This window comes from Scylla paramamosain, chromosome 11 (genome assembly GCF_035594125.1).
Source record: "Scylla paramamosain isolate STU-SP2022 chromosome 11, ASM3559412v1, whole genome shotgun sequence".
Taxonomy (NCBI): Eukaryota; Metazoa; Arthropoda; class Malacostraca; order Decapoda; family Portunidae; genus Scylla; species Scylla paramamosain.
Window position 1 is genome coordinate 8,063,208 of NC_087161.1, and position 26,916 is coordinate 8,090,123.

A 26,916-nucleotide genomic window follows, 5' to 3' on the forward strand; every position below is an offset into this window, starting at 1 on the left:
TTATGGAGCTTTACAAGAAGATTAGACGGATTTATGGATGGGAATGATAGGTGGAAATAGGTAGGTATATTTCATACAGGGACTGCCACATGTAAGCCTGATTGCGTCTTGCAGCTTCCCTTATTTCTTAAGTTCTTATGTATTTTCTTCTTTCTATGACTTGAACTCTTTCTGGAGGGAGATTTCAACACACTTATCCTGTAAATTTTGACTACCAGCACCTCAGTGGATGAATTTTTGTTGCTCTTGCCCAATGCCCCTCCTACATGGAGAAAAAAAAAAAAAAAAAAAAAAAAAAAAAAAAAAAAAAAAAAAAAAAAAAATAACTGTAGATTATATTTTAACTGCTTATTTAAGTTGATTTACATATAAGTATGAAGAATTAACAAAAAATAAATAAACCCCCCTCAAAAAATAAAAGCCCCCAAAAACAATAAAACCCAAAAAAAACCCAGTGGGTTGGAAGAAAAAAAAAAAAAAAAAAAAAAAAAAAAAAAAATTACAACCATGCCTATTGGTGACATGGACAGTCACCTATGAGTGACATGTAGAGTAGAAGCACCACGCACACTAGCCACTCTGTGGCAGCCACAAATGAGGTCAGTGCCATGTGGATCTGGTGGAAGCAGCAGCTGTCTGCACTCCCTTTGTGAAGATGAAGTGCAAAAACCTGAGAAAGTACTGGGTGCACCCCATAGTTAGTTATGACAAACTATTGTATGGAGCATTCCACACAATATTTTTCTTTAATATTCTTGTCACTGTATTCCTTCAGATTCAAATCATAAAGTGCTGGCCTCTTCTCCATCTCTGTGGTCAATATTTCACAATCAAATAACTCTTTAGGTATTCTTCCCACTCATGGAAAGGAGTACTTGATGTTATGACAGACAGGACAAGACAGCATGAAAGCAGCAGGAGGCAGTATGGCAGCCACAAATAGTGGCTCATGTGTATGCTGCCACTTAAAATAATGGTTTCTATTGCCAGCCACTTTGGCTGGCCACAGTGATGTGGTCGGAAAAATGGCTCTGCCCACCACAACCCACCACTTTTTTGTATCTGTCACAAAAAACATTTCCAGTGTAAATGGACCCATAGAGATCTGTATGTTCTATATTTGATAATTTTTTTGTAGTGGCCACTGACCACTAAAAGTAGCTTGTGTAAATGCAGCCTAAGGGTGCATGCACAGAGAAAGGAGGTTACTGGTGTGCTGGTTTCCGGCACTAACCTGTGCTGATAGCCAGCATGCTAAGTTGTCCACAAAGAACATGGGTAACCAGTTCCAACAAGTAGTGAGCAACATGGACAGAGGCAGTATTTGTGATTAAGCTCATCATCTGATGATGAGTTTATGCTGCTTGATAGTGTTCGTACAAAACTCAAGAGGAAAAAAAGACCAGTACATGAAATAATCTTAAAGAGAAGATTTTGGAAAATATCATCATCTTTTCAGTGATCTGGTTTCAGCCAATAGCCTACCCACAACTTTCCTGTTAGCATGGTGCTTATTCCATTTATTCCACACTAGTTGTCTCTCATATACTTTGGCTATCAGGAGCTCAACATCCATCTTGCTCTCCACTCAGTAGAGTAAACCTATGCAGGTTGAGCAGGCAAAAATGATCCCAGCAAACAGGAAAGCGAGTTGAAGCCTGATGCCAGTGCTGACATGCTCGAACTTGCTTCCTCTGTGCATGCTTATGCTTGTTTATGTGATGTAATTCTTGGTGCAGGTCAGTGCCAGCTGCCCGTCCAGGCAAACCTGCTTTCTCTGTGCACGCACCCTAAGGGTGACATGGACAGTTGCCTATGGGTGACATGGACAGTTGCCTAAAGGTGACATGGACAGTTGCCTAAAGGTGACACAGACAGTTGCCTAAGGGCAACATGGACAGTCATCTAGGTCTGCCTTGGGGGCAGCATGAAGCACCCACTAAAACTGTTATCAAAGAGTTATCCGTACCATTCTGCTACTGTACTGTACTGTTACATTTATGCTACACTGCTACAATGCTCGTGCCTAATCTCAACCTAAGATGAGGTCATTATGATAATAATAGAGAATGAATTTCATACTTGTTATAAACATTTTTTCTTATACCTTGAAATGTTTTACTGGTCTTGAAATATTCATAAAAAAAAAATTACAGTAGGATACATGACAATGAACTTGATTCTTTCCAATGTAGCATTCGTTATGGCAAATGTGCGTTATGGTAACTGAAGAACCTATGGGAAAATTTAATTGGTTCCAAGGAACCAGAAAATAACAATAATAAAAAAAAAGAAATCACAATAAAAAAAATAAATAAAAATGAAAACATTGGCCCTACTACATTTGAGATAACACAACAAATATATACAGTACCCTCCCGAGTTTCGTGCCTTGTCCTAAATTCTTACCATCTGAGTTTCCTGCTGCTTTGAAAAGTATTGGTCACATTTAACTACTGTTGGCATCACACGTATAAATACAGTAAATCCTGCCTAAATCAGAGCTCTCTCTCTCTCTCTCTCAAAATAAGAACAATCCCAAGAATTGCTAAATAGAATAAGACTGAAAATGAAAATGGAATTACGTATATGAGTGAGAAAGAGTGAGAAACATTGAAGCGAAAATGACATGAAATAGAGAGAGAGAGAGAGAGAGAGAGAGAGAGAGAGAGAGAGAGAGAGAGAGAGAGAGAGAGAGAGAGAGAGAGAGAGAGAGAGAGAGAGAGAGAGAGAGAGAGAGAGAGAGAGAGAGAGAGAGAGAGATTCAGCCTGGGTTAGGAAGGACCACTCCACACAATGAGGAGTTGCCTTCTGCTACAAGGCCTCCCTCAACGCCATAGTGCTGGACACACCCATCCGAGCGGGGCTTGAAGTAAACATGCTCAAGCTAGTTGTTGATGGTGGCTGAAGTACACTATGTGTGGGCTGTCATCGACCCCCCTCCCAGGCTGTCTACCAGGGGACAGCCCTGGTAGACTACATAACCACCAACCTCGACCGCCTCATGACAGCTCACCAATGTGACAATGTCATCATCATCGGCGATTTAAACCCACAAGGGATACAGTGATCCTTTGACTTCCTGCTCACTGTGTACAACCTCCACAACCATGTCACCTTCCCCACACATTGCTCAGGCTCCATTCTTGACCCCGTGGTAACAGATCTGCCTCCCCATGAAGTTGGCTGCTTCCTGCTAGTTCCTGTGGGAAGCTCAGACCATGAGGCCATCCTGACAAGGGTAACATTCAAGAGGACCCATGACGAGAGTTCTGCCTGCACCCTGTGGCAATGGGAAGACTCCAACTGGGAGCAGCTGTGGCTCTGCCTGGTGACAATGAATTGGGCCAGTCTGCTGCAAGGAGACATGGATCAGCAGGCAGAGCGGCTAGCTGAGGTGCTGCTGGGAGCACAGGAGTGGTGGGTGCCACACAAGCTGCACAGAGTGAAGTCCTCAGACCAGCCATGGTTTGGACCTCAATGCCAAGCTGCCTCTGACAAGTACCAGCTGTGGTGCATCTACAAGTGCAATCCCAAGTGGCAGAACAAAAACTGTCACAAAGATGCAGCTGCTCACATGGAGGTCACCCAAGCCAAGGCCAGGGAACAGTGAGTAAAGAACAAGAAAAGGAACCTGAGGGGCAGTCACATCAGCTCAAAACAGTGGTGGGACCTTGTGAAAGACACACAAGAAGACAACACCTCCTTCAAGGAGGAGGCAGTAGACACCTGCCGAAACAATAATTACTCCCAGTGAGGTCTAAAGCACTGTTCAAGGGATGCTGTGAACTTATCAGTAAACCCAGCTGTGACCTAACTGAATGTTTCCCTTTGTGTCTCACAACACAAGGGAGCAGTTACAGCCTGCCCTCTAAAGACAACTCTCTTCCTCCACGCAAAACTACAAGCACCTAATAACACACACACACACCATTCACTCAAAAATTTCAAAATTATCATGGCGACTCCTACACCAGCCTCAGAGTCCCCATCTGGGGAGGGGACTATAAATGTCCCCAGGTCAGACTGGCTTTCTGTTGATGACCCTAAGTGTCTTGACACCCCCCCTCAACTTTTTCTTAACTTCTGCAACATTCGTGGTCTAAGATCTAATTTTCAATCTGTAGAACACCACCTCTCCTCTTCTAAACCTCATCTTCTTTTCCTCGCTGAAACTCAGGTGTCTGAGGCAACTGACTCCCCTCCCACTTTCTCCCCTCCTACTTTCTCTATTCTCATTTTTTATCCAAAGCTAGATATTGCATTTATGTGTGCAATGACTTAACCTGCTCTCGTGCCCATGCTCTTGAATCTTCTGAGTTTTCCACCATTTGGCTATGACTACAAAATCACTCCCAAACTAAAATTATCTGTGCTGTATACCTCTCACCTAACTCCTCTGACTATAAGAAATTCTTTGACTACTTAATTTCCAAAGTGGAGCACATTCTGACCCTTTTCCCTTTTGCAGAGATCTCCATTCTTGGAGACTTCAATGTTCATCACCAGCTTTGGCTTTCCTCTCTCTTCACTGACCATCCTGGTGAACTAGCCTTCAACTTTGCTATCCTCCACGACCTAGAGCAATTAGTGCAACATCCTACTTGTATTCCTGACCATCTTGGAGACACGCTCAACATTCTTGACCTTTTCCTAACCTCTAATCCTGCTTATGCTGTCACCCTCTCTTCTCCTTTGGGCTCCTCCGATCACAGTCTCATATCTGTATCTTGTCCTATTGCTCCAATCCCTCCTCAGGATCCCCCTAAGTGAAGGTGCCTCTGGCATTTTGCCTCTGCTAGTTGGGGGAACCTGAGGAGGTATTTTGTTGATTTTCCTTGGAATGACTACTACTTCCGTGTCAGAGACTCACCTTTCTGTGCTGAGCACATAACAGAGGTGATAATGTGGTAGACGGTCACTGTTCTTCTCCTAAATCTATTAACAGTGGTGTTCCTCAGGGTTCTGTCCTGTCACCCACTCTCTTCTTATCCATTAATGATCTTCTAAACCAAACTTCTCGTCCTATCCACTCCTACGCTGATGATACCCACCCCTGCACTTTTCCACATCTTTTCATAGATGTCCAACCCTTCAGGAAGTAAACATTTCACGCAGGGAAGCCACAGAACGCTTGACTTCTGATCTTTCTAAAAATTTCTGATTGGGGCAGAGCAAACTTGGTATTGTTCAATGCCTTAAAAACTCAATTCCTCCATCTATCAACTTGACACAACCTTCCAGACAACTATCTCCTCTTCTTCAATGGCACTCAACTGTCCCCCTCTTCTACACTGAACATCCTCAGTCTGTTCTTTACTTATAATCTGAACTGGAAGCTTCACATCTTATCTCTAGCTAAAACAGCTTCTATGAAGTTAGGCATTCTGAGACGTCTCTGCCAGTTTTTCTCACCCCCCCCCCCCCATGCTGCTAACTCTGTACAAGGGCCTTATCCATCCATGTATGGAGTATGCTTCACATGTCTGGGGGGGTTCTGCTCATACTGTTCTTCTAGACAGGGTGTAATCAAAAGCTTTTCATTTCATCAACTCCTCTTCTCTAACTGACTGTCTTCAGCCTCTCTCTCATCACTGCAATGTTGCATCTCCAACTGTCTTCTACCGCTATTTTCATGTTAACTGCTCTTCTGATCTTGCTAACTGCATGCCTCCCCTCCTCCCGTGGCCTCGCTGCACAAGACTTTCTTCTTTCTCTCACCTCTATTCTGTCCACCTCTCTAACACAAGAGTTAACCAGTATTCTCAATCATTCATCCCTTTCTCTAGTGAACTCTGGAACTCCCTGCCTGCTTCTGTATTTCCACCTTCCTATGACTTGAATTCCTTCAAGAGGGAGGTTTCAAGACACTTATCCTTCAATTTTTGACTACTGCTTTGGACCCTTTTATGGGACTGGCATTTCAGTGGGCTTTTTTTTTATTGGATTTTTGTTGCCCTTGGCCAGTGTCCCTCCTAAAAAAAAAAAAAAAAAAAAAAAAAAAAAAAAAAAAAAAAAAAAAAAACCCTCCTCTCCTCAAAGAATCTGGGGAACTCCATATAAAAAATAAGGATAAGGTGGATTTGCTGGCCCAACACTTTGCCTGCAAGATGACTGTCCCTCAACCCACCAAGCTTCCTCCCTCCCTCCCTGTGGTTGTGGGGAACAGGCTAACTGCAATCACCACAACTGAGAGAGAGGTGTGAGCTGCCCTCTCAGCCCTCAAGAACAAGGCTGCGGGCCCTGATAAAGTCCCTGCCTACTTCATAGGTGCTCTGGAATGCTGGCACACTCTCTCTCCAGGTTATACAAGGCCATCTTGTGCCAAGAAAGGTGGCTGAGAATCTGGAAGACCAGCCATGTGATGCCAGTATACAAGAAGGGCAGCAGATCAGAGACAGCAAACTACTGCCCCATCTCCCTGCTGTCAGTGGTGGGGAAGGTGCTGGAAGGCATCCTAGTGAGGCACCTCACATCTCACCTTGACAACCAACATCTCAGCACCAGGCAGTTCAAGTTCAGAAAGGCTTGCTTGGCAGCAGACCTCTCCCTTCTGCTGTCAAATGAATGGAGTGATGCCCTGGACCAGGGGAGGCCCATGGCTGTCCTGGCACTAGATATCACCGGTGTCTTTGACTGTATGTAGCATGCTGGCCTGTTGGAGCAACTACACATGACCAAAGTGGGTGGCACCCTCCTGGAGCTGCTATGTGACTACCTGCATGAGCAGATGTGGGTAGTCCACAACAGGCAGCAGTCTTCCCCAGTGACTGTATGTAGCATGCTGGCCTGTTGGAGCAACTACACATGACCAAAGTGGGTGGCACCCTCCTGGAGCTGCTATGTGACTACCTGCATGAGCAGATGTGGGTAGTCCACAACAGGCAGCAGTCTTCCCCAGTGAAAATAGGCACAGGTGTTCCACAGGGTAGCGTGCTGGGCCCATTACTATGGAGGATGTATGTCAACGACTTGCTTAACCTCGTTCCAAGCGCCTGTGCATATGTTGATGACGTCACCTTGTCACTGCCCTTCTCACCAGGGGAAGAACAAGAGGTGACAACCCACCTGAACACCACACTATGCCACCTGGAGAAATGGGAATACAGATGGCAAGTTACCTTCACCCCCAAAAAAACACAACTGCTCGTGGTATCCAGGTTGCTGCATGACATCTGCCCCACTCTCATTGGGGCACAACTGATGCCTCAGCAGGAGCTGCAGATCCTGGGAGTCACGTTTGACAGCAAGCTGACTTACCAGGCACACATAACTCAGCTCACCAGGTCAGCAGCAGGGAAGCTGGCCTGCTTCAGAAGGATGTTCGGATTCCTGGACAGTAGGGGATGTGAGCTGCTGTATAAAGCCAGGATCTGCTCCTCTCTCGAGTTCTCCTGCCTCACCTGGGGTGGAGCAATGCCCTCCCACCTCGCTGTCCTGGACAAGATTCAACAGAGGGCAGAATGGCTGATAAAGGATGGCCTTCCTGAGCAGCAGGCCAGCTTTCACAGCCTGCACAGCCTGTAGCACAGCAAGGACATGGCTGGCCTCACCACCCTATACAAGGTGCAGGAGCAATGGACACCTCACCTGCAGGAACTCTGCTTGCCACCATGCCCCGATGAGGTGCTCATTAGAGCTGCCTCCACAAAACCCTTGCTACTCCACGGTCTCACTCCACCCAGCCACAAAAACAGTTCAAACAAAAGTACATGCAGTGGTGGAATAAATTTCTGGTCTTGGACAAGTGCCTGGACGACCTGTGTGTTGCAGCATGAGGAGGCCAGAAATTCAGTGTTGTTGAACCAGTGGTTTTGTGAAATGCATGACAGTAACATGGGCATAGATATTAGAAGTTCAGCCAATGAGTGACAGTGACACGTCAACAGAGTATAGCAGAGGTTAAGCCTTGTGTGCAAGTGATGCTTTAATATGTGGTAGAGACTCAGCCTCACGAGTTGGGTTTTTTTGGATACGGGGTACCCAAAATATCTCCTTTCACCTGTATAATCATCAACATGAAAAATGGTATATTATGTATGTATTAATAAAGAGAGAGAGAGAGAGAGAGAGAGAGAGAGAGAGAGAGAGAGAGAGAGAGAGAGAGAGAGAGAGAGAGAGAGAGAGAGAGAGAGAGAGAGAGAGAGAGAGAGAGAGAGAGAAGGGGGGTTCACTCCCTTGTTCCTTATCTCTGACAGATAAGTGGGATGGGAGGTGACAGGGAGAGAGGTTTGAGACAAGATAAAAGAAAGGATAGGAAAGAAAAAAGGGAAGAAGAAGAAGGGACAGGTGGCAGATAGATGAGCAGCGGCTTGCACAGCTGGTGAGTTAGTGTTGTGAGGTTTAGTCATTATTCCGATTAAATTTCTGGTAAAATTTCAGTGTCAGCATGAAGGCGGTCTAGCTATTTTTAGTTAATTATTCCAATTAAATTTTTATTAAAATTCCAGTGCTAACACAAATGGCAAGTTCATTATGCCAGTTTTGGTTTTTTATTCCAATTAGATATTTATTAAAATTTTGGTGCATTATTGCAGTTGTACATTATAATGCCATGTGTTGTAGCATACCCTACTGCATTTCATTTTGTTTTTAATGTCTGACAACCTGATACACTGGCAACACTGGTAAAGGATGCTTACACTACTGTACTATTTATGTACACTGTAGCATAATGTTTGCTGGTAATTCTGATTGTCTCAATAAATACTTAAATGTGTTCTTTTACAGGTGATGTAGGGGAGCTGCTGAAGCTGAGGTTTGCCTGGGGTGCCACACAAGCCAGTGCTGTCACTGGAGAAAATGCAAAGAGCAGCTACAAAATGGATATGAGGCTCAAAAGATCTTAGCTAAGAAAGGTGTGACAAACTGATGCCCCCAACACTAGAGACAAAAAAAAAAAAAAAAAAAAAAAAAAAAAAAAGGCAACATGATTATGATGTACAAATTTGTAGAAGGAAAAGAAAAGACTGACATCATGGATTTTGTGGTGCCACAACAATCAGTACTAAGAAGACACAGTAAAAAAACTAAATAACTAAATAAAAATAAATAAATAAAAAAAGTGAGGAAATATAGTTTTCCTGACAGAATAATGAGCCAAAGGAATTCACTAACAAAGTTGTGTGTACAAGGGACATCAATAGCTTTAAAGATAAATATAACAGATTAAATTTAAAAGATGGGACATTATGAGCTTGACTCAATCCTGTAAAAATATAATTAGATAAGAACACACTAGAAAACTAGTGTGATGGATGAATGTGTGGGCATTTACTCCAGTGTAGTTAACCTCCCCAGTATCAGGATATTTCTAGCATTATGATTTTACTGGTGCTGTACAAATTTTCATTAATTTATTTATTTTTGACATAAAACTTATGTTTAAAAAATACAAAAAATAACAATAACCATATTTATACTCTATATGGCAAGGCTGCCATATAAAAGTTTTAGAATTATTGTGTGGCCATAGCAGGTTAGCTACATCAAGCTGTATCATCAGTCTATATAGCAAATAAGAATGAATAGAAAGTCTTGTAAAATGATGCCATGAAGAAAATATCAGACAAATAACCCAATAGAGAGGATGGAGTAGATAGAGACAACCAGTTTTGGTAAATGAAATACACAATTATGGAAATTATATGAAAGTATGACATAACTCGAGAAAAATTAACACCCGATGATGGACAAAAACTGATAACTCACTCACCAAAGAACTGGTTGGCATTGTCTCCAGTGAGCCATGCTGTCTGTTGGAAGCCTGATTTAGGATTCTTTACCACAACTTTTGCCTTGATAAAGGGACGAACAGTGGAGGTCAGGTGATGAGGTACCAACCCGTGATCATTTTCACAACATGGTAGTTGTTCTCCTGCAGGTAAATAACTGACAGTAGATAAATGATACTTTTCAACATTTCCTAACCTAATAATATCATACTGTTAATTTTTCTAGCATGGTTCAAGTCAATACACTTCTAATTTCCTGGTTGAGGAACTAGTTGAGTACTCAAACAAGCTAGAATAGGAATGCTTGGATAGGGAGAGATGAAAAAGCCTTATGCCTTGGCCATCCCCTGGAATAATGGTTTCCAAAATTTGGGTAAATTACCACCTGTGGGTAATAGAGCAAATTTGGGGAGTACTGGATGGATGACGGAAAAACTACCAAAGAATTCTGGAAAACAAGAAAACATTGCTCTACCTGGCACTAAGATTAATATTAACTTAGTCTCTGCAAGAAGGGATTCTCAACTGTGCTAGGGATGAAAATAAAGAACATTGCTTGAATGCTGCAAACATTGTCAGGTTGGCACTTTCAACCACAAAGCCATGAATTTCTCAACTAGCTTCAAGCATGAAACTCCATCCATCTAATTGACAGATGATAATGATGTTCTTGACATCTTTTCAATAGTAATTTGAGATGTAAAATATTCAAACACTATAAATAAAACTATCTTCAGTGTTTTAATGCAGTCATATATATCAATATTGACATTTTGTAAAGGGGGTAACATGCTTAATGTGGCATGTTAAATTGGATATCAAGCTAAAAAAAATAAGGAACCAATGCCCTAAAAGGTTAACCCTCTCTCTCTCTCTCTTTTTTTTACTCAAGAGGGTTATTGAGAGAGAGAGGAAAAAAAAAAAAAAAAAAAAAAAAAAAAAAAAAAAAAAGCCCACTCAAATGCCAGCTCCCAAAGCGACATAGATAAAATTATGAAATAACAGAGGATAAGTGTCTTGAAACCTCTCTCAAGAAAGAGTCCAAGTCATACGAAGGATGAAATATAGATGTAAGAAGGGACTTCCAGAGTTTACCAGAGAAAGGGATGAATGATTGAGAATATTGGTTAATTCTTGCATTAGAGAGGTAGACAGAATAGGGGTGAGAGAAAGAAGAAAGTCTTGTGCAATGAGGCCATGGAAGGGGAGGCATGCAGTGTTAGCAAGGTCAGAAGAGCAGCTAGCATAAAAATAGTGGTAAAAGATAACTTAAGATGCAACATTGCAGTGATAAAGCTGAAGGAACTACAATAAAAATAGTGGTAAAAGATAACTTAAGATGCAACACTGTAGTGATAAAGCTGAATGAACCACAGAGTCAAAGAGAGCTAGATAGAATAAATTTTTCCTATTCTTGCTGCATTTATTATAAACATATATATATTCCTTAAAAAAAAAAAAATAATAAAAAAAAATAAAAAAATTGCCCCCATATACAAAGCTATAACATAACATAACAGATTATGTGCCTAAGTGACTGAAAATTAATTTTTGGCAATTTACATGCCTCTTATCCTGCTGTGTGATGTGATTCCTACGAGTGTTCTATGAAATTCTTATCAAGAGTAGATTAAGAATACTTTAACTCATCATATTGGTTAACGGAAAAAAAAACAATGAGATATATGAATGTTCAATGACACATTATGTAATAAATGACTGAAACTTTTGATTGTGATTACTGTCAAAGATATCTGAATAATAACCCCGTACCATTGTTGTAGAACCCATGCTGCTGAATGCAATTTGTGCAGTGAAGTGAATTCTGTGAATACAGCTCTCTAGGTGAGTGCAAGCAGATGAGTTCGATGCAGGAGAATGTGTTGTCACAATTTTGACAGAACCCCCACAACCACTGGTGGACACACATATTATCTGGACCTAAGGAAAAGAACGAAAGGGTAAACTTAAGAAACAATGAAAATTAATTAAAAAACCTTTGAGCAAAAGAATTCTTACACTATCAAAGGAAAATAAATCAGAACTGAAAACCAGCTGATGCCAGCGTGTATCAGGTTAAACTTTACCCAATGATGCACAGGTTAATTAACTTTCCTCCATAACCACACATGTTCCTTTGCTCCACACTTACCTCTGCAAATGGGACACTCCTGTTTTGTGATGGCTCTGATGTCTGTGATGGCAGCCTTTACATGATAAATTTCTCCAACCTTTCCTTCATAGAAGAAAGTCTCCAGGCTTAAGTACTGACACTTGGCAGTCCTGATCTGAGGAATAAAACACAGGAAATTTTTATTTCATTATTTTCAAGTCATAATTTGCACAGGTTAAATATTTTCTCACCGTAAGGCAGTCCTGATCTGAGGAGTAAAACACAGGGAATTTTTATTTCATTAATTTCAGGTCATAATTTGCACAGGTTAAATATTTTCTCACTGTAAAAAGGAAAACATGGAGGGTTCTTGATGTAAAAATAAAACTGTGTGGTAAAATATGGTCCTCTTACTGGTAATGATCACCATGAGTGTTTGTTGCTTGCTTGTGCTATTTATCCAATCACCTTGTTCACTAGCCTGTTGATGTTAGGATTCAAGTGCTCGGCTCAGGTGAGAGGAACTGGTTTTGAAACCAATGTCATGTTGAAACAACACACAGGTGTCTTTCACACAAGACACCTGCTCTATTACCACAGGATTCAAATCAAGAAGTTGTGGTATTACTGCCTAGGAAGAATGTACAGCTTGCAAGTCTATTCTTTGTATGTGTATGACCAACCAAAATTAAGATCAAATCAGAACTAATATCTATGGCAAGTAGTACAACAGAGAACTTACCTACACTTACCACTGAAGGAGTAACTTCACATTTCAGACTTACTGGACTAATAGGAAAACTATTCATTCAAGTCTCTCAAATTTTCTAGTACTGGCCAAAATTCAACAAAAAAATTTTGATGGGGATGACTGTAGAGAAAAGAGAATTTTCACAGGAGCATGTATCCCTGTAGATACTCTTGTCACAGTTAACTTTCAACAGAATAGATTTAACTAATACCAATCACAAAATAATAACAAATTTGGTCAAATAAGAGTTAAAAAAAAAAAAAATCTATTTGCATAATCTGACACCTTTGTTATGCAGCAGTATACAGTACATCATAACAGGGATGGAAACATGTTTTTCATTAATGTACTTGTACTTTAATATTCAAATCTGCCCTACACTTGTATATTCTCATCATCTCATCATCCATCTTACATCCGCTCATGTAATACTTGTAAATGTGTGCACTGTGTATAATTCCATACACCTCACCTCCTGCACCTCCTCTAAGGCACCACAGTGAGCTGAGATGGTGGAGCATGACTGGTCATGGATAAGATTTTTTCGGGAGGAATGTAGCAGGGGATGTCTTGTAGCGAGGAACTCTGGAGAGGAAGGTTGGAGGAGCTGCTTGGAGGTGGTAGGATGTGAGGAAGGATCTTGAGACTGCCTTGAAGTGGAAGGCTGAGGGGAGGAGATATAGACTGTTGGCCTGGAAGAGTCATACTGAAAGGAGGAGGGATCAAGAGGTTGCCTAGTGATAGAAGATTGAGGGGAGGAGGCGTGGGACTGAGAGGATGGATGGAGAGGCTGTCTGATGGAGGTGGTGTGACTGGAGGACCCTGAGGTGCATAAGTTCAATCGCTGTCGTTTGTGCGGTGGAGTAATGCTGAAAATAAGATAAATGAAATCTGATAGGATATGAAATCTGACAGGATTTGAACTCAGTCATTTGAGTTCTAATCTTGTTGGAAGCTGGCCATTTTCAAGCTATCATCAACTGGCTGAAGAATAACTACATACTTCCTATCAATTCTATCTTTGACAGAAACTGCACTGACAAAATCTAGAGGGCAGCATGAGCCTCTGAAAAGGTGTCACTCTAAAAATCTGTCTATGTTATCATGGGAAGGAACTGACCAGCTAACCTTCCACAAATATAAGGCCAACAACCAGAATTACTTACTTGTGCTATAGACCAATAAGATATGTTGATAAATATATAAATAATGATAAAATAAATCTATAAATCTATTGTTATGTGCAGCAAGATGGAGAACTGAAATAGTGAGAAGAAAAATTAGCAGAGAAGTAGGAAGGAGAAAAATAAGGGAGAAGAGGGGGAGAGAGTGAGAAGAGAGATACTCACATCAGTGACAGGTCGAGGAAGGTGCAAAGTTTACAATAAAACTTATATAAATGAGAAGTTGATCTTCCCCACCTGATATCCCCAACTTTCATTGCTTTTTGAAAGTTAAAATGAACAAATCATATAACAGAAGGATTGCTCTCTCCCATAGTGTAATAAGTTTTCACCCAACCCTCCAAATAGCCCAACAATAATTTTTATATGATGATGTTCAGTTCCGCGTGGGATAGCAGTGAGTGGAGTGGAGGCGAGCAGGATGAACCATCACCCCCCCAGCTCTACTTCCCCCTTCCCCTCTTTCCACCCAGTTTCCCTGTTTTGTGTATATGTTGGAGGGGATGAGTTAACAGACTCTCTCACTGGCAGTCAGTCAGTAACCTGTTGGATATCATAGAGTGTTGTTGTGGTGCTTAGCGGGTCGAGAGAAAGTGTGTCTAGGGGGGCATATTACTATAATTCTAAGAGTGGGATTACAGTATAACATCTTGTTACTATTATTGTATACTATGCAAGGCCCTATGGGAGGCCAGGACCTGGGAGAAGCCAGATATCCGACGAGAGAGCATTTATGAATCAAATTCTGGCTGCTCTTGTGACAGAGGATGACTCTGTGCACAGTCTTGTCTTGTGTCACTGTACTGTATATTCTGATGGGAGCAGGCTCCTGTCCTCTCCCCCTTTCTCCTAAGTGCAATGTCCTGCAGTAGTGTCGAGTGTTTGTTGTTTGTCAAATGCTACTGGTCTTGGGCTACACAGCTGTGAGTGGGGCAGACCAGAAGATTATAATATTCAGCTAGATCACAGCTGTCTACCCTCTCCCCAGGCTCCACCAGTTATATTGGAGGTGTGGGGCTGTCTTTTGGAAGAGTGTAGATAGGCTGTTCTCTGGCCTGAGTGTATAATACTTTGTTGGATGTCTGCAGTCCATTACTGTGGGTGGTTGTCTAGTGAGGTGTTATACCTTGATCTGTGTTGTTGCTACTGTCTGTGCTCCCTAGTTCTTTCCAGCTAGGGGGGGTTTAAGTTGGCTTTTGTTATATTCCCTTCTCCATGGACAGGTTAAATGGAGTGGTGACCAAACTGAGGTTGTATAATTGTTGACCAGCAGGTGCCTGGAATAGTTATGTTATGCCCGAATTAGGCTAGAAGCTAGCCTGGAGAAAGTTGACCCGAGTGTAGTGGGATCTGTGAAAGTGGCTGAACCTAGTTGTAACACAATTTACATACCAGGATGGCAATCCAACGCTGAGTGGCCTAGACAAAGCATCACACACTCATACATGCATCATTTTTACTCTTAGACCTATTGACCTCTTGTGGAAAAGGACAGTCTCACAAACAAAAATCATAAACACGGAACAGCTGGACACATACTTCCACAGCAAGTACTGACAGCATACATTAGTTTATCCCTGCTCACTCATAATGAGGCTGTTCCCTTCCCCACACCTACTCCAATCCTTAGACAACAGCAGATGCAGGGTACTGCATTTGCCAGATGGACCCACACCCCTCCCAATGGTTGACAAAACTTCATTACTTTCATGCACTCACCACTGTTGCTCTCTATTCACCTCTATCACATACAATAATTCTTGCTTGCTGCACAATCATTCCTCTTCCTTATAGTGCTCTCTTCACAAATTTTTTTTTTTTTTCACTACAGGTGTGGCCTTCCTCTTAATCTTTCTAATATACACATCTGACCTCAATATATTATCTTTATTAGTTTTCAGTCTTCTATCCTCTCCACATGCCCAAACCATCTTAACACACACTGATCTGCCTATCCAGCCAACTCTCTCAAAATACCAGTTCATAAAATAAACACAAATGTATAAATGAGGAAAATTGTAATATAAAACCTGATAATTTGAGCACCTAGAGCATCTAGAGGACAGAGTGATGCAATGAATGTTACCATTGCATGTAGGGGAGGCAACTGAATGATTCCACTTTTTGACAAAGGAACAGTGTATAGCTGTATAAACACAATTTTGATATATATATATATATATATATATATATATATATATATATATATATATATATATATATATATATATATATATATATATATATCACCAAAAGCAAAAAATAAATAAATAAATAAAATAAATAAATAAATAAATAAATAAATAAAAAATAAAAATAAAAATAAAAATAAATAAATAAATAAAGTTAAGCCTTTACTAGAATCCTTACTCTTTCATTTTTTCTCAAGTAAACTTTGGAGCTTTTTGTCCAATTCTTTTTTACTTTCTGTGACTCAGACTATTTCAAGGAGTATAAAGTCACCAGAACTGAACTGGATTGCCTGGATGGAACCCTTTTTCATTATTTTATATTTTCTTTTAGGAATACCAATGTGGGCTTTATATTTTTTGCTTCTGACCAGCATCCTTTGCACATAAAAAATAAGTAAATAAATAAATGAAAAGGTGAGAGTGAAGAATGGGAAAATGGTAATGGTAGCTTGAGTGAGGCTGAGAGAAGCTATGCAGGATGAACATTGAGACATAAGAGATGTAGTGAGGTGCTGGAGGTGTGAGAAATAACAAGTAAAGGTTGAGACACAGTACCTAGAGCTGTGGTCCTTATTTTTGGCATCCCAAGAGCAACCATCATCATGGTTGTCCACTGCTGGTGATTTTCCCTCATCTGTTGCCTCCAGCACACTGCTGTGAGTAGAGGGAGTGTGTAAGGGTTGTCAATGGCAGATCCAAGAGCAACACATTACAACTTTATGCTGCATAATGAAAGGAAGGACTGAAAAAAAAAAAAAAAACTAAATAAAAAATAATAAATAAAAAAAAATAAATAAAAATAAATAAATAAATAAAAATAAGAAATAACAAATTAAATAATATAAGTAACAATAATAATAATAATAATAATAAAAATAATAATAATAATAATAATAATAATAATAATAATAATAATAATAAGAAAAATAAATAAACAGAAGAAGAAGAAGAAGAAAAATAAAAATAAATAAACAGAAGAAGAAGAAGAAGACGAAGAAGAAGAAGAAGAAGAAGAAGAAGAAAATAGATAAATAAATAAACATAGTATGATATAGTATTCATACTGACACTCATGTATTTGAAACCTGAATGGGGAATGAAAGATAAAGTCAAGGGTTGAAGTATAGTACCTTCTCAATTATTGTACTTGATTTCTTTCAAGGGCATAGTGCTAAACTTAACAAGCGCAAAACTTGGGCTACAGAAACTCCTGGAAAAATGCTTATCTATTCCGGCTGCATGCCCCAGAACTGTGTGTGTTTTGTCCTTACATTAAGCATGAAGCAGTGCCACAGCATCCAAAACTGTCTGTGTGTGTATGTGCAAGTTTTGTCCTCACATATGATGTGACAAAGCGCTGCAGCCATGTGGCACCATCACATCCACCACAGTAATGAAACATCTGTTATTTGTTTGTTTTTCGCAATGTGGTGGTGCTGTCACCAGCCTTTCTCCCCTCTCTCACAAGCAGACTGCACATGAAAAATTTGTGTGTTCAGGTATGTGAAATGTATATGGAAATAGAAATACAATACACAACACATATGTATTTATTTCTATTACTTGTGATGCCAATGGTATGAATGTGACCCATATGCAAAGAAAGTGTGAAACTTGGAGAGATAATAAGTGGAAGCTGAGATGGTAAGAATTTAGGATTCAGTATGAAACTTGATGATCTCAAAACTCAAATACTGTGAAACTTGTGGTGGGGTACTGTAGATGGTGAATTCCTTGAGAAATGCCTGAGATGTGCAAAGAAAGGAAAGTGAAAGTAATGAAACTGTGTGTAACAGATATATCATGTATAGGTGTTAAGAAATTATATGTGGAGTGGTTAAGAAGTTTAAATGCGATGCCTCAAGATGACCTATTTTTGTGTCAGGGAGATTGGCTGAATGAGAGGTTCAGCATTAATGACACTTTCATAACTTTATTTATTTACTTTTTTTTTTTTTTTTTTTTTTTGCAGGGATGTTGGTGAGGTAGTGACAGGATGGTCAAGACTGATTTCCACTCAGGCCTCTGGGATCACCTTGGCCTGATTGGTGCAGACTTGTGCTCCATAAGTGTCTTTCAAAATCTCTAATGGCCAATTCATTCTGCCTGCAGATTAATTTCTGTGTTTCCTTATGCTCCATGGCAGGGCACAACACGGGTGAGCAGAATAGATCCCAAAGAGGGAATCACCCCATGACTTACTAGAGAGGCTTGGCAACATGCTAGCAAATTAAAATAGTCCCAGAGAAGACAAGTGAAAATGGAGTCTCAAAAAAAGAGCCAAGAGAAAAACAAGTGTGTATCAGAAATGGGAAAGTGAAATATCAGATATTAATGAAAGAGAAACCCATGTAGTGATAGAACAGTCAGGCCCAAATGAAATCCACTTGGGTCTTAGTGATCATTCTGGCCTGACTAGTGAGATTTTGGACTTATGTTTCTGTGAGTGTTCTTAACAGGCGTTTTGTTTCTGTGGGAGCCTGTCATGCCCACCTTTTCATAATGTTTCGAAAAAGAGCATTACAGTGGTGGTGGTGTAGACTTACTTCTTAAGGAGTAGTAGCTCTGGATCATCATTTCCCAGCACCTTTATGTAAATATCATCATTTGTCATCATAAACATCAACTTCCAACAGTCACCATACAGGTAGTCACACTCCACACCTCTAAGCTGCACAAAGCTACCATGCTGGAAGGAGAGCAGAAGTTGAGGGCATGACAGTAGCAATGCACATACATTATTTTGTTAGTGCCTTGTGTGTTATTTTGTGCATTCTGTATCCTAAACGTGTTGCTTCACTGTGTTATGTGTGCAATGAATATAATAGTCATACACATAATAAGTAAATCACATGAATGAAGACAGAAGCCAAAAAAGTATGAGGTGTCTAAGGAATATGAGGGAGGAAAAAAACACTATACCTCCAGTTCATCCAGTTCTGGTGGAATAACATTGGTTTTTACCAGGATATCTACCTCCAGGCTGCCACGGACCCCCATCACCAGCTCCCTGTCTCTTTTAGTGGGGTTGTAGTTGATCTGTCATGAGTGAAGGGAGACAGGTTACATTAAATAAACACACTTCTTTTTGGCTATCAGCTTATTGATATGTTATTATCCTTTGCCCTTAACTTTCTTGAATGCAGAAAGTGAGGAAAATCCAACACAATATAATGTTAGCTAACATTAATGGCCTTTGATAATTGCAAAGTGTGAGGGAATATTATTTGCCACATTTCTATTCCATGCTGTCCACAGAAACTGCAATATTATATATCAGGAGGGAGGAGGTGGTAGGCACCTGCCAAAATAATAATTACTCCCAGTGAGATCTAAAGCACTGGATCAGGGGGTGCTGTGAACTTATCATTAAATCTAGCTGTGATCTCACTGAACGTGTCTCACAACACAAGGGGGCAGTCAAAGCCTGCCCTCTAAAGACAACTCTCTTCCTCCACACAAAACTACAAGCACCTAATAACATACACATCCTTCGCACAAAATTTCAAAATTATCATGGCGACTCCTACACCAGCCTCAGAGTCTCCATCTGGGGAGGGGACCACAAATGTCCCCAGGCTGGCCTGCCTTTCTGACAATGACCCTAAGTGTCTTGACACCCTCCACAACTTTTTTTTTATCAACTTCTGCAACATTCGCAGTCTAAGATATAATTTTCAATCTGTAGAACACCACCTCTCCTCTTCTAAACCTCATCTTCTTTTCCTCACTGAAACTCAGGTGTCTGAGGCAACTGACAGTAGCCCCTTTTCTGTACCCTCCTACTTTCTCTATCCTCAATTTTTATCCAAAGCTGGATGTTGCATTTATGTGTGCAATGACTTAACCTGCTCTCGTGCCCATGCTCTTGAATCTTCCAAGTTTTCCACCATTTGGCTTTGACTACAAAGTCACTCCCAAACTAAATTTATCTGTGCTGTATACCTCTCACCTAACTCCTCTGACTATAAGAAATTCTTTGACTACTTAACTTCCAAAGTGGAGCACATTCTGATGCTCTTCCCTTTTGCAGAGATCTCCATTCTTTGCTTTGGCTTTCCTCTCCCTTCACTGACCATCCTGGTGAACTAGCCTTCAACTTTGCTATCCTCCACAACCTAGAGCAACTGGTGCAACACCCTACTCATATTCCTGACCGTCTTGGAGATATGCCCAACATTCTTGACCTTTTCCTATCCTCTAATCCTTCTGCTTATGCGGTCACCCTCTCTTCTCCGTTGGGCTCCTCCAATCACAATTTCTATCAGTATCTTATCCTATCATTCCAATCCCTCCTCAGGATCCCCCTAAGCCAAGGTGCCTCTGGCATTTTGCCTCTGCTAGTTGAGGGAACCTGAGGAGGTATTTTGTTGATTTTCTGAGGAGGTATTTTGTTGATTTTCCTTGGAATGACTACTGGTTCCATGGCAGAGACTCTGTTATGTGCCGAGCGCATAACAGAGGTGATAGTGTTTGGCATGGAGGGGTACATTCCTCACTCTTTTTCTTGACCCAAACCTTTCAAACTTTGGTTTAACACAGCTTGTTCTCATGCTATACATGACAGAGATGTGGCCCACAAAAGGTACTTAAGCCTTCCATCACCAGGATCTCACGCACTTTATATTTCTGCCAAGTCTGTTCTCCAACTAGCCAAAAACTCCTTCATTAACAAATTGTCAAAATCCTTCAAGATCTAACTTCCCTCATGACTTCTGGCATCTAACCAAAAATATCTCCAATAACTTTGCTTCTTCTTCTTTCCCTCCTTTATTTCAACCAGATGGCACCACTGCTATCACATCTATTTCTAAAGCTGAACTCTTCGCTCAAATCTTTGCTAAAAATTCTACCTTGTATGATTCTGGGCTTGTTCCTCTCTCTCCTCCACCCTCTGACTACTTCATGCTTCCTATTAAAATTCTTCGCAATGATGTTTTCCATGCCCTTGCTGGCATAAACCCTCGGAAGGCTTATGAACCTGATGGGGTCCCTCCTATTGTTCTCCGAAACTGTGCCTTCGTGCTTGCATCTTGCCTAGTCAAACTCTTTCAGCTCTGTCTGTCAACATCTACCTTTCCTTCTTGCTGGAAGTTTACCTACATTCAGCCTGTTCCTAAAAAGGGTGACCGCTCTAATCCCTCAAACTACCGTCCTATTGCTTTAATTTCCTGCCTACCTAAAGTTTTTGAATCTATCCTCAATGGGAAGATTCTTAAGCATCTATCACTTCACAACCTTCTATCTGATCCCCAGTATGGGTTCCATCAAGGCCGCTCTACTGGTGATCTTCTGGCTTTCCTTATTGAGTCTTGGTCGTCCTCTTTTAGAGATTTTGGTGAAACTTTTGCTGTTGCCTTGGATATATCAAAAGCTTTTGATAGAGTCTGGCACAAAGCTTTGATTTCCAAACTACCCTCCTATGGCTTCTATCCTTCCCCCTGTAACTTCATCTCAAGTTTCCTTTCTGACCGTTCTATTGCTGCTGTGGTAGATGGTCACTGTTCTTCTCCTAAATCTATTAACAGTGGTGTTCCTCAGGGTTCTGTCCTGTTAACCACTCTATTCTTATTATTCATCAATGACCTTCTAAAGTCTAAACCAAACTTCTTGTCCCATCCACTCCTATGCTGATGATACCACTCTGCACTTTTCCATGTCTTTTCATAGACGTCCAACCCTTCAGGAAGTAAACATTTCATGCAGAGAAGCCACAGAATGCTTGACTTCTGATCTTTCTAAAAGTTCTGATTGGGGCAGAGCAAACTTGGTATTGTTCAATGCCTCAAAAATTCAATTCCTCTATCTATCAACTCGACAACCTTGCAGACAACCATCCCCTCTTCTTCAATGGCACTCAACTGTCCCCCTCTTCTACACTGTACATCCTCAGTCTGTCCTTTACTTATAATCTGAACTGGAAACTTCACAACTCATCTCTAGCTAAAAACAGCTTCCATGAAGTTAGGCGTTCTGAGACATCTCCACCAGTTTTTCTTACCCCCCCCGCCACTGCTAACTTTGTACAAGGGCCTCATCTGTCCATGTATGGAGTATGCTTCGCATGTCTGGGGGTGTTCCGCTCATACCTCTCTTCTAGATAGGGTGGAATCAAAAGCTTTTCGTCTCATCAATTCCTCTCCTCTAAGTGACTGTCTTCAGCCTCTCTCTCGTCACTGCACTGTTGCATCTCTAGCTGTCTTATACTGCTATTTTCATGTTAACTGCTCTTCTTATCTTCCTAACTGCATGCTTTCCCTTCTCCTGTGGCCTCACTGCACAAGACTTTCTTCTTTCTCTCACCCCTATTCTGTCCTCCTCTCTAATGCAAGAGTAAACCAGTATTCTCAATCATTCATCCCTTTCTCTGGTAAACTCTGGAACTCCCTGCCTACTTCTGTATTTTCACCTTTCTATGACTTGAATTCCTTCAAGAGGGAGGTTTCAAGACACTTATCCTTCAATATTTGACTACTGCTTTGGACCCTTTTCTGGGACTGCCATCTCAGTGAGCTTTTTTTTTATTGGATTTTTGTTGCCCTTGGCCAGTGTTCCTCCTACATAAAAAAAAAAGAATAAATAAGTAAGTAAATAAATAAATAAATAAATAAATAAATAAATAAATAAAATTATAAATAAATAAATAAAAAAAAAATAAAATAAAAAAAAAATAATGCAGATGCGGATAAAATGCTCTAATGACTAAATATCCCGCTTTGAATATCACTCATGAGGCCATGTTTAACCAGAAACCTTGAAGCAGCCTTCATATCCAAAAATCCATAATGAACAGTGCAGATAAAAAATAAATAAATAAATAAAAAATAATAATTTTCTTTCACTTAGGCAAGATATGTATCACTGTCTCTTTATGAAGATTCCACTGTCCTGTAAGTCTGGACTTCCACTTCCTATTTTGGATATGTCTCCTACTTGTGTCCCTTTCTCCTCCTAAGTGGTCTACCTTAGGGAGTCTCTTGCTCTTCTTTCACAAGTGAATGTGTTCCTTCATGCATCCTAATAGTAACTAGGATGCCACATGGGCCTCCACCCTGGGACAGAATGGCACTTGCCTCCTCAAACTTGAATGGTGAGCGAGTGCCATCACGCACCCTCAAGACAACCATGGGGCATGCAGGAGCAGGGTGAATAGTCTTCTTCACCACCTAGAATAGAGACCACATAATGCAAGACAGGTATTTTGTTTGTGTAGATGTAAGGAACAACAATGATGCAACAAGACAGGGGCCAGAAATAGAACATGCAAAAATAAAGTGATTGATAAGATTCAGATGAGAGGAAAGTTAGGAATGGATTTCAAAAGAAGAAAAATGTTATAATATTTAACTTTCAGGTAAAGAGTGTCTCACTTAAAACAGACACAAGGACAAAATAAAGAATATCAAAGTACATGGGTGTAGCTCAAGCTCTATGAATTACAACTTGGTAAATGCACAAACCTGGCAGTTCAAGATAAAATGTCCTTTGCCATTAACATCTGAAATTTTATAAGTAGGAAGCCCAGCAGCAGTCTGAGAGGGAGGCTGGATGCTGTGTTGCCTGAACCAGTTAAACAGCTTCCCTGCTATTTCCTCTGCATTCTCTATGCATGGAAGCCAGGAAGGGGATGGTGAGTGTTTGTGGTTTAATGGAAAATTAAGAAATTGATAAGTTCACTGGGATAAGGATTAGTGACATAAATTAGATGATTCAATTATATTACCAGACTAATAAGGTCCCCACCTAATGTAAAACTATGAAACACTTTGTGGTTTCCCTTACACTAAATTCTCACATTTTGTATTTCTTACCAATGGTAATTCAGTTCCAATCATTCTATCTGTACTTTGAATGTACGTACTAGAATATGACCATCATTCATCTCTTTCATTACAAAGTGGTGCAATTAATCTCCCACTAGAATAAGCTAACTGAAATGTACTGCTGACAAGACAAGGAATGAGAAGGAGAACTTGCCTATGTTGTGTGGGCACCCTGGTGTGCTTGAGTACCAGGTGAGGTGGTTCTCTTCATCACACTTGCAGACACAGACCATCCCGGTGCTGTACACTACGCCTTCCATCCTGTCATTGTACTGCTGGCACTGTTTATGGTGCAGGAGAGAACAGAAGGCACACTCTTATATCCTGACAGCACAGTGAGCATCTTGTATCTTTAGATTATACCATGTATAAAAAATATCTACATGAAAATTAACTCATTAATTTATAGAATAATGAATAATAAAGTTTTATAGTTTGGCAGCATCTGAATCAATGTTAGGAAATTTCAGCCTCATGCTGCATAACATGGATACACAAGTGCTTCTTTCAACAAAAGGACATGACCACAGTCTATCAATAAGATGTAGATCCCTTAACAACTATTACTACCTTCTTTAAAACTATATTCTATCCTGCTATCTCTGTTTTTAACACAACAAAGACTGTTCATGTGCTGTCAACATTTCAAGAACTGACAAAAATATAAACTGACTTTGACACCAGCCATTAATTTCTTGGTCCCAAGAAAACTTTGGATAACATGCAGGGTGGCATTCCAGACTGTTAATTTAGAAACTATTAGCCAAAATTAGAGTTGAGAGAGAGAGAGAGAGAGAGAGAGAGAGAGAGAGAGAGAGAGAGAGAGAGAGAGAGAGAGAGAGAGAGAGAGAGAGAGAGAGAGAGAGAGAGAGAGAGACCAACTGTAGTGCCTTGTTCAAAGTGGACGGGTGAGGGTGCAGCGAAGACACTTCACATTTGAGATAGGTGTGTGTACTATTGCTACTACTACTACTACTGCTACTACTACTACTACTACTACTACTACTACTACTGCTTCCGCTACTGCTATGTATTGCATAATGAGTCTCCACCAGAGGATAAAGTCAGCATGCTCTGGTACCCTCCACATACCAGCACATCAATATGACGTTTAAAAGTGACAGATAATAGTGTTTAGTGCAGTGACAGAGATTCAGTGCTGTAACAGTGAATAGTGTTGTGAGGTCGCAAGGGTTATTGTGACGATACTCTCCAACAATGTGGTCTCATCTCACCTGCAGTCAGCACCCCCCCCACCTGCCAGCACACCAACATGTGACGTTTAAGTGTACAGTGCAGTGAAGGAGATACAGTGTTATGACAGTGTACAGAGTTGTGACAGTGTACAAAGTTGTGTACAGTGTGGAGATACAGTGTTGTGCGGATATAGGGGTTACTATGACGAGTCCTGTCTCTGTACCCCTCCCACTACTGTGCCCCCCCTACACTAAGGAAAGAAATCCCCTGGGAAATTAACCCCAAGCTGCACCCACACTCCCTCCTTCCGAAGCAATTAACTCCAGCACTGAGACCCTAGCATGACCTGATTGACCTGACTGCACCCAACCCATCCCTAGCATCTACCACTGCAGCTGTCACCACCACTACCACCTGCTGAAACTGCACAGAAATGGCGAAACACGGGCCCATCAAGAGGCGAGACCTTCCCGGGTATTGCCCTCAGAAGTGGTGTGCTGTCTGTGGGAAGGCTGCAGTCAAGAATGTACCTTATGTTAGATGCGAAGGCAGAAATGACTGCCCCAATGTCTGCCACTTATCCTGCCTTGGAGACCATGATGTCTACACATGTGAAGACACGCAGGAACTACGGAGGTTATGCAGCATTGAAGACGCTGTAGTTTACCTCCCTCTAGATCCTAACGAAAATCCTCCCACCACGCTTGCCGCCCCCAACGAAACCGACGATGGTGGCAATGCAGACGCAGACGTAGATGTGGACGAGTGGCAGCACTACAGGGAGATGGATAAGGAGGATCTCATCTCCTACACCCTACGCCTACAGAAGGAGGTAATAAACAAAAATAACATAATTCAGTCCCTCATGCTACAAAGGGACTGGATTCTCGAAAAACAGACACACATGGCTGAACTCCATGAGCTCATGGAGGTCCTCACGGAGTGCAAGAAAGCAGATGCGAGAGTCTCCAGCAGTTCTATTGTGACTATTGCTACTCCCTCCTCTATCCTGAGGACCTGGGAGAAGGCATGTGCCTCCTCAGACCACTGGAGGCAGTGGTGGCAATCTGGGAGGCCTAAGCCTCTTATAAGAGTAGCGGACGCTTTCACCACAGCGGCTGCACCCCCCACCACCACCACCACCACCACCACAACCTCAGGTAGCACCAACACCACCATTACCACCAATAACAATAGCAGTAGCAACAATAACAACAGCAGCAACAACAACAACAGTTCAAGCACTGTTCAGGGGGTGCTGTGAACTTATCATTAAACCCAGCTGTGACCTCACTGAACGTTTCCCTTTGTGTCTCACAACACAAGGGGGCAGTCACAGCCTGCCCTCTAAAGACAACTCTCTTCTGCCACACAAAACTACAAGCACCTAATAACACACACACCCTTCACTCAAAAAAATTTAAAATCATGGCAACTCCTACACCAGCCTCGGAGTCCCCATCTGGGGAGGGGACCATAAATGTCCCCAGGTCGGACTGCCTTTCTGTCGACGACCCTAAGTGTCTTGACACCCCCCTCAACTTTTTCTTCATTAACTTCTGCAACATTTGCGGTCTAAGATCTAATTTTCAATCTGTAGAACACCACCTCTCCTCTTCCAAACCTCATCTTCTTTTCCTCACTGAAACTCAGGTGTCTGAGGCAACTGACAGTAGCCCCTTTTCTGTTCCCTCCTACTTTCTCTATCCTCATTTTCGATCCAAAGCTGGATGCTGCGTTTATGTGCGCAATGACTTAACCTGCTCTCGTGCCCACGCTCTTGAATCTTCTGAGTTTTCCACCATCTGGCTACGACTACAGAGTCATTCTCATACTAAATTTATCTGTGCTGTATACCTCTCTCCTAACTCCTCTGACTTTAAGAAATTCTTTGACTACTTAACTTCCAAAGTGGAGCACAT

At 41.2% G+C, this 26,916-nt stretch overlaps 1 protein-coding gene and 1 long non-coding RNA gene across 9 annotated transcripts in view; one reads left to right on the forward strand and one right to left on the reverse strand.

Moving 5' to 3' along the window:
- LOC135104914 (uncharacterized) overlaps positions 1-26,916 on the reverse strand; it is a 58,660-nt gene that overhangs the window by 13,759 nt on the left and 17,985 nt on the right. For 7 of the 8 annotated variants that reach the window (XR_010270593.1, XM_064012671.1, XM_064012670.1 and 4 more), the window contains exons 5-14: positions 23,952-24,078; positions 23,435-23,577; positions 23,048-23,140; positions 18,897-19,013; positions 18,521-18,663; positions 16,530-16,628; positions 13,071-13,467; positions 11,887-12,022; positions 11,508-11,675; positions 9,716-9,877 (exon numbers count right to left, since the gene is read on the reverse strand). Coding sequence is in view for 7 of the 8 variants with exons in the window: in XM_064012671.1 (XP_063868741.1) it covers positions 9,716-9,877; positions 11,508-11,675; positions 11,887-12,022; positions 13,071-13,467; positions 16,530-16,628; positions 18,521-18,663; positions 18,897-19,013; positions 23,048-23,140; positions 23,435-23,577; positions 23,952-24,078 (1,585 nt within the window). In the remaining variant the exon portion in view is untranslated. The remainder of the gene's footprint in view (positions 1-9,715; positions 9,878-11,507; positions 11,676-11,886; positions 12,023-13,070; positions 13,468-16,529; positions 16,629-18,520; positions 18,664-18,896; positions 19,014-23,047; positions 23,141-23,434; positions 23,578-23,951; positions 24,079-26,916) is intronic. The other variant, XM_064012672.1, reaches the window with a different exon arrangement.
- On the forward strand, positions 8,171-10,639 carry LOC135104916 (uncharacterized). Its single transcript, XR_010270594.1, has 2 exons — positions 8,171-8,323; positions 8,731-10,639. It is a non-coding gene; the product is annotated as an uncharacterized LOC135104916 (long non-coding RNA).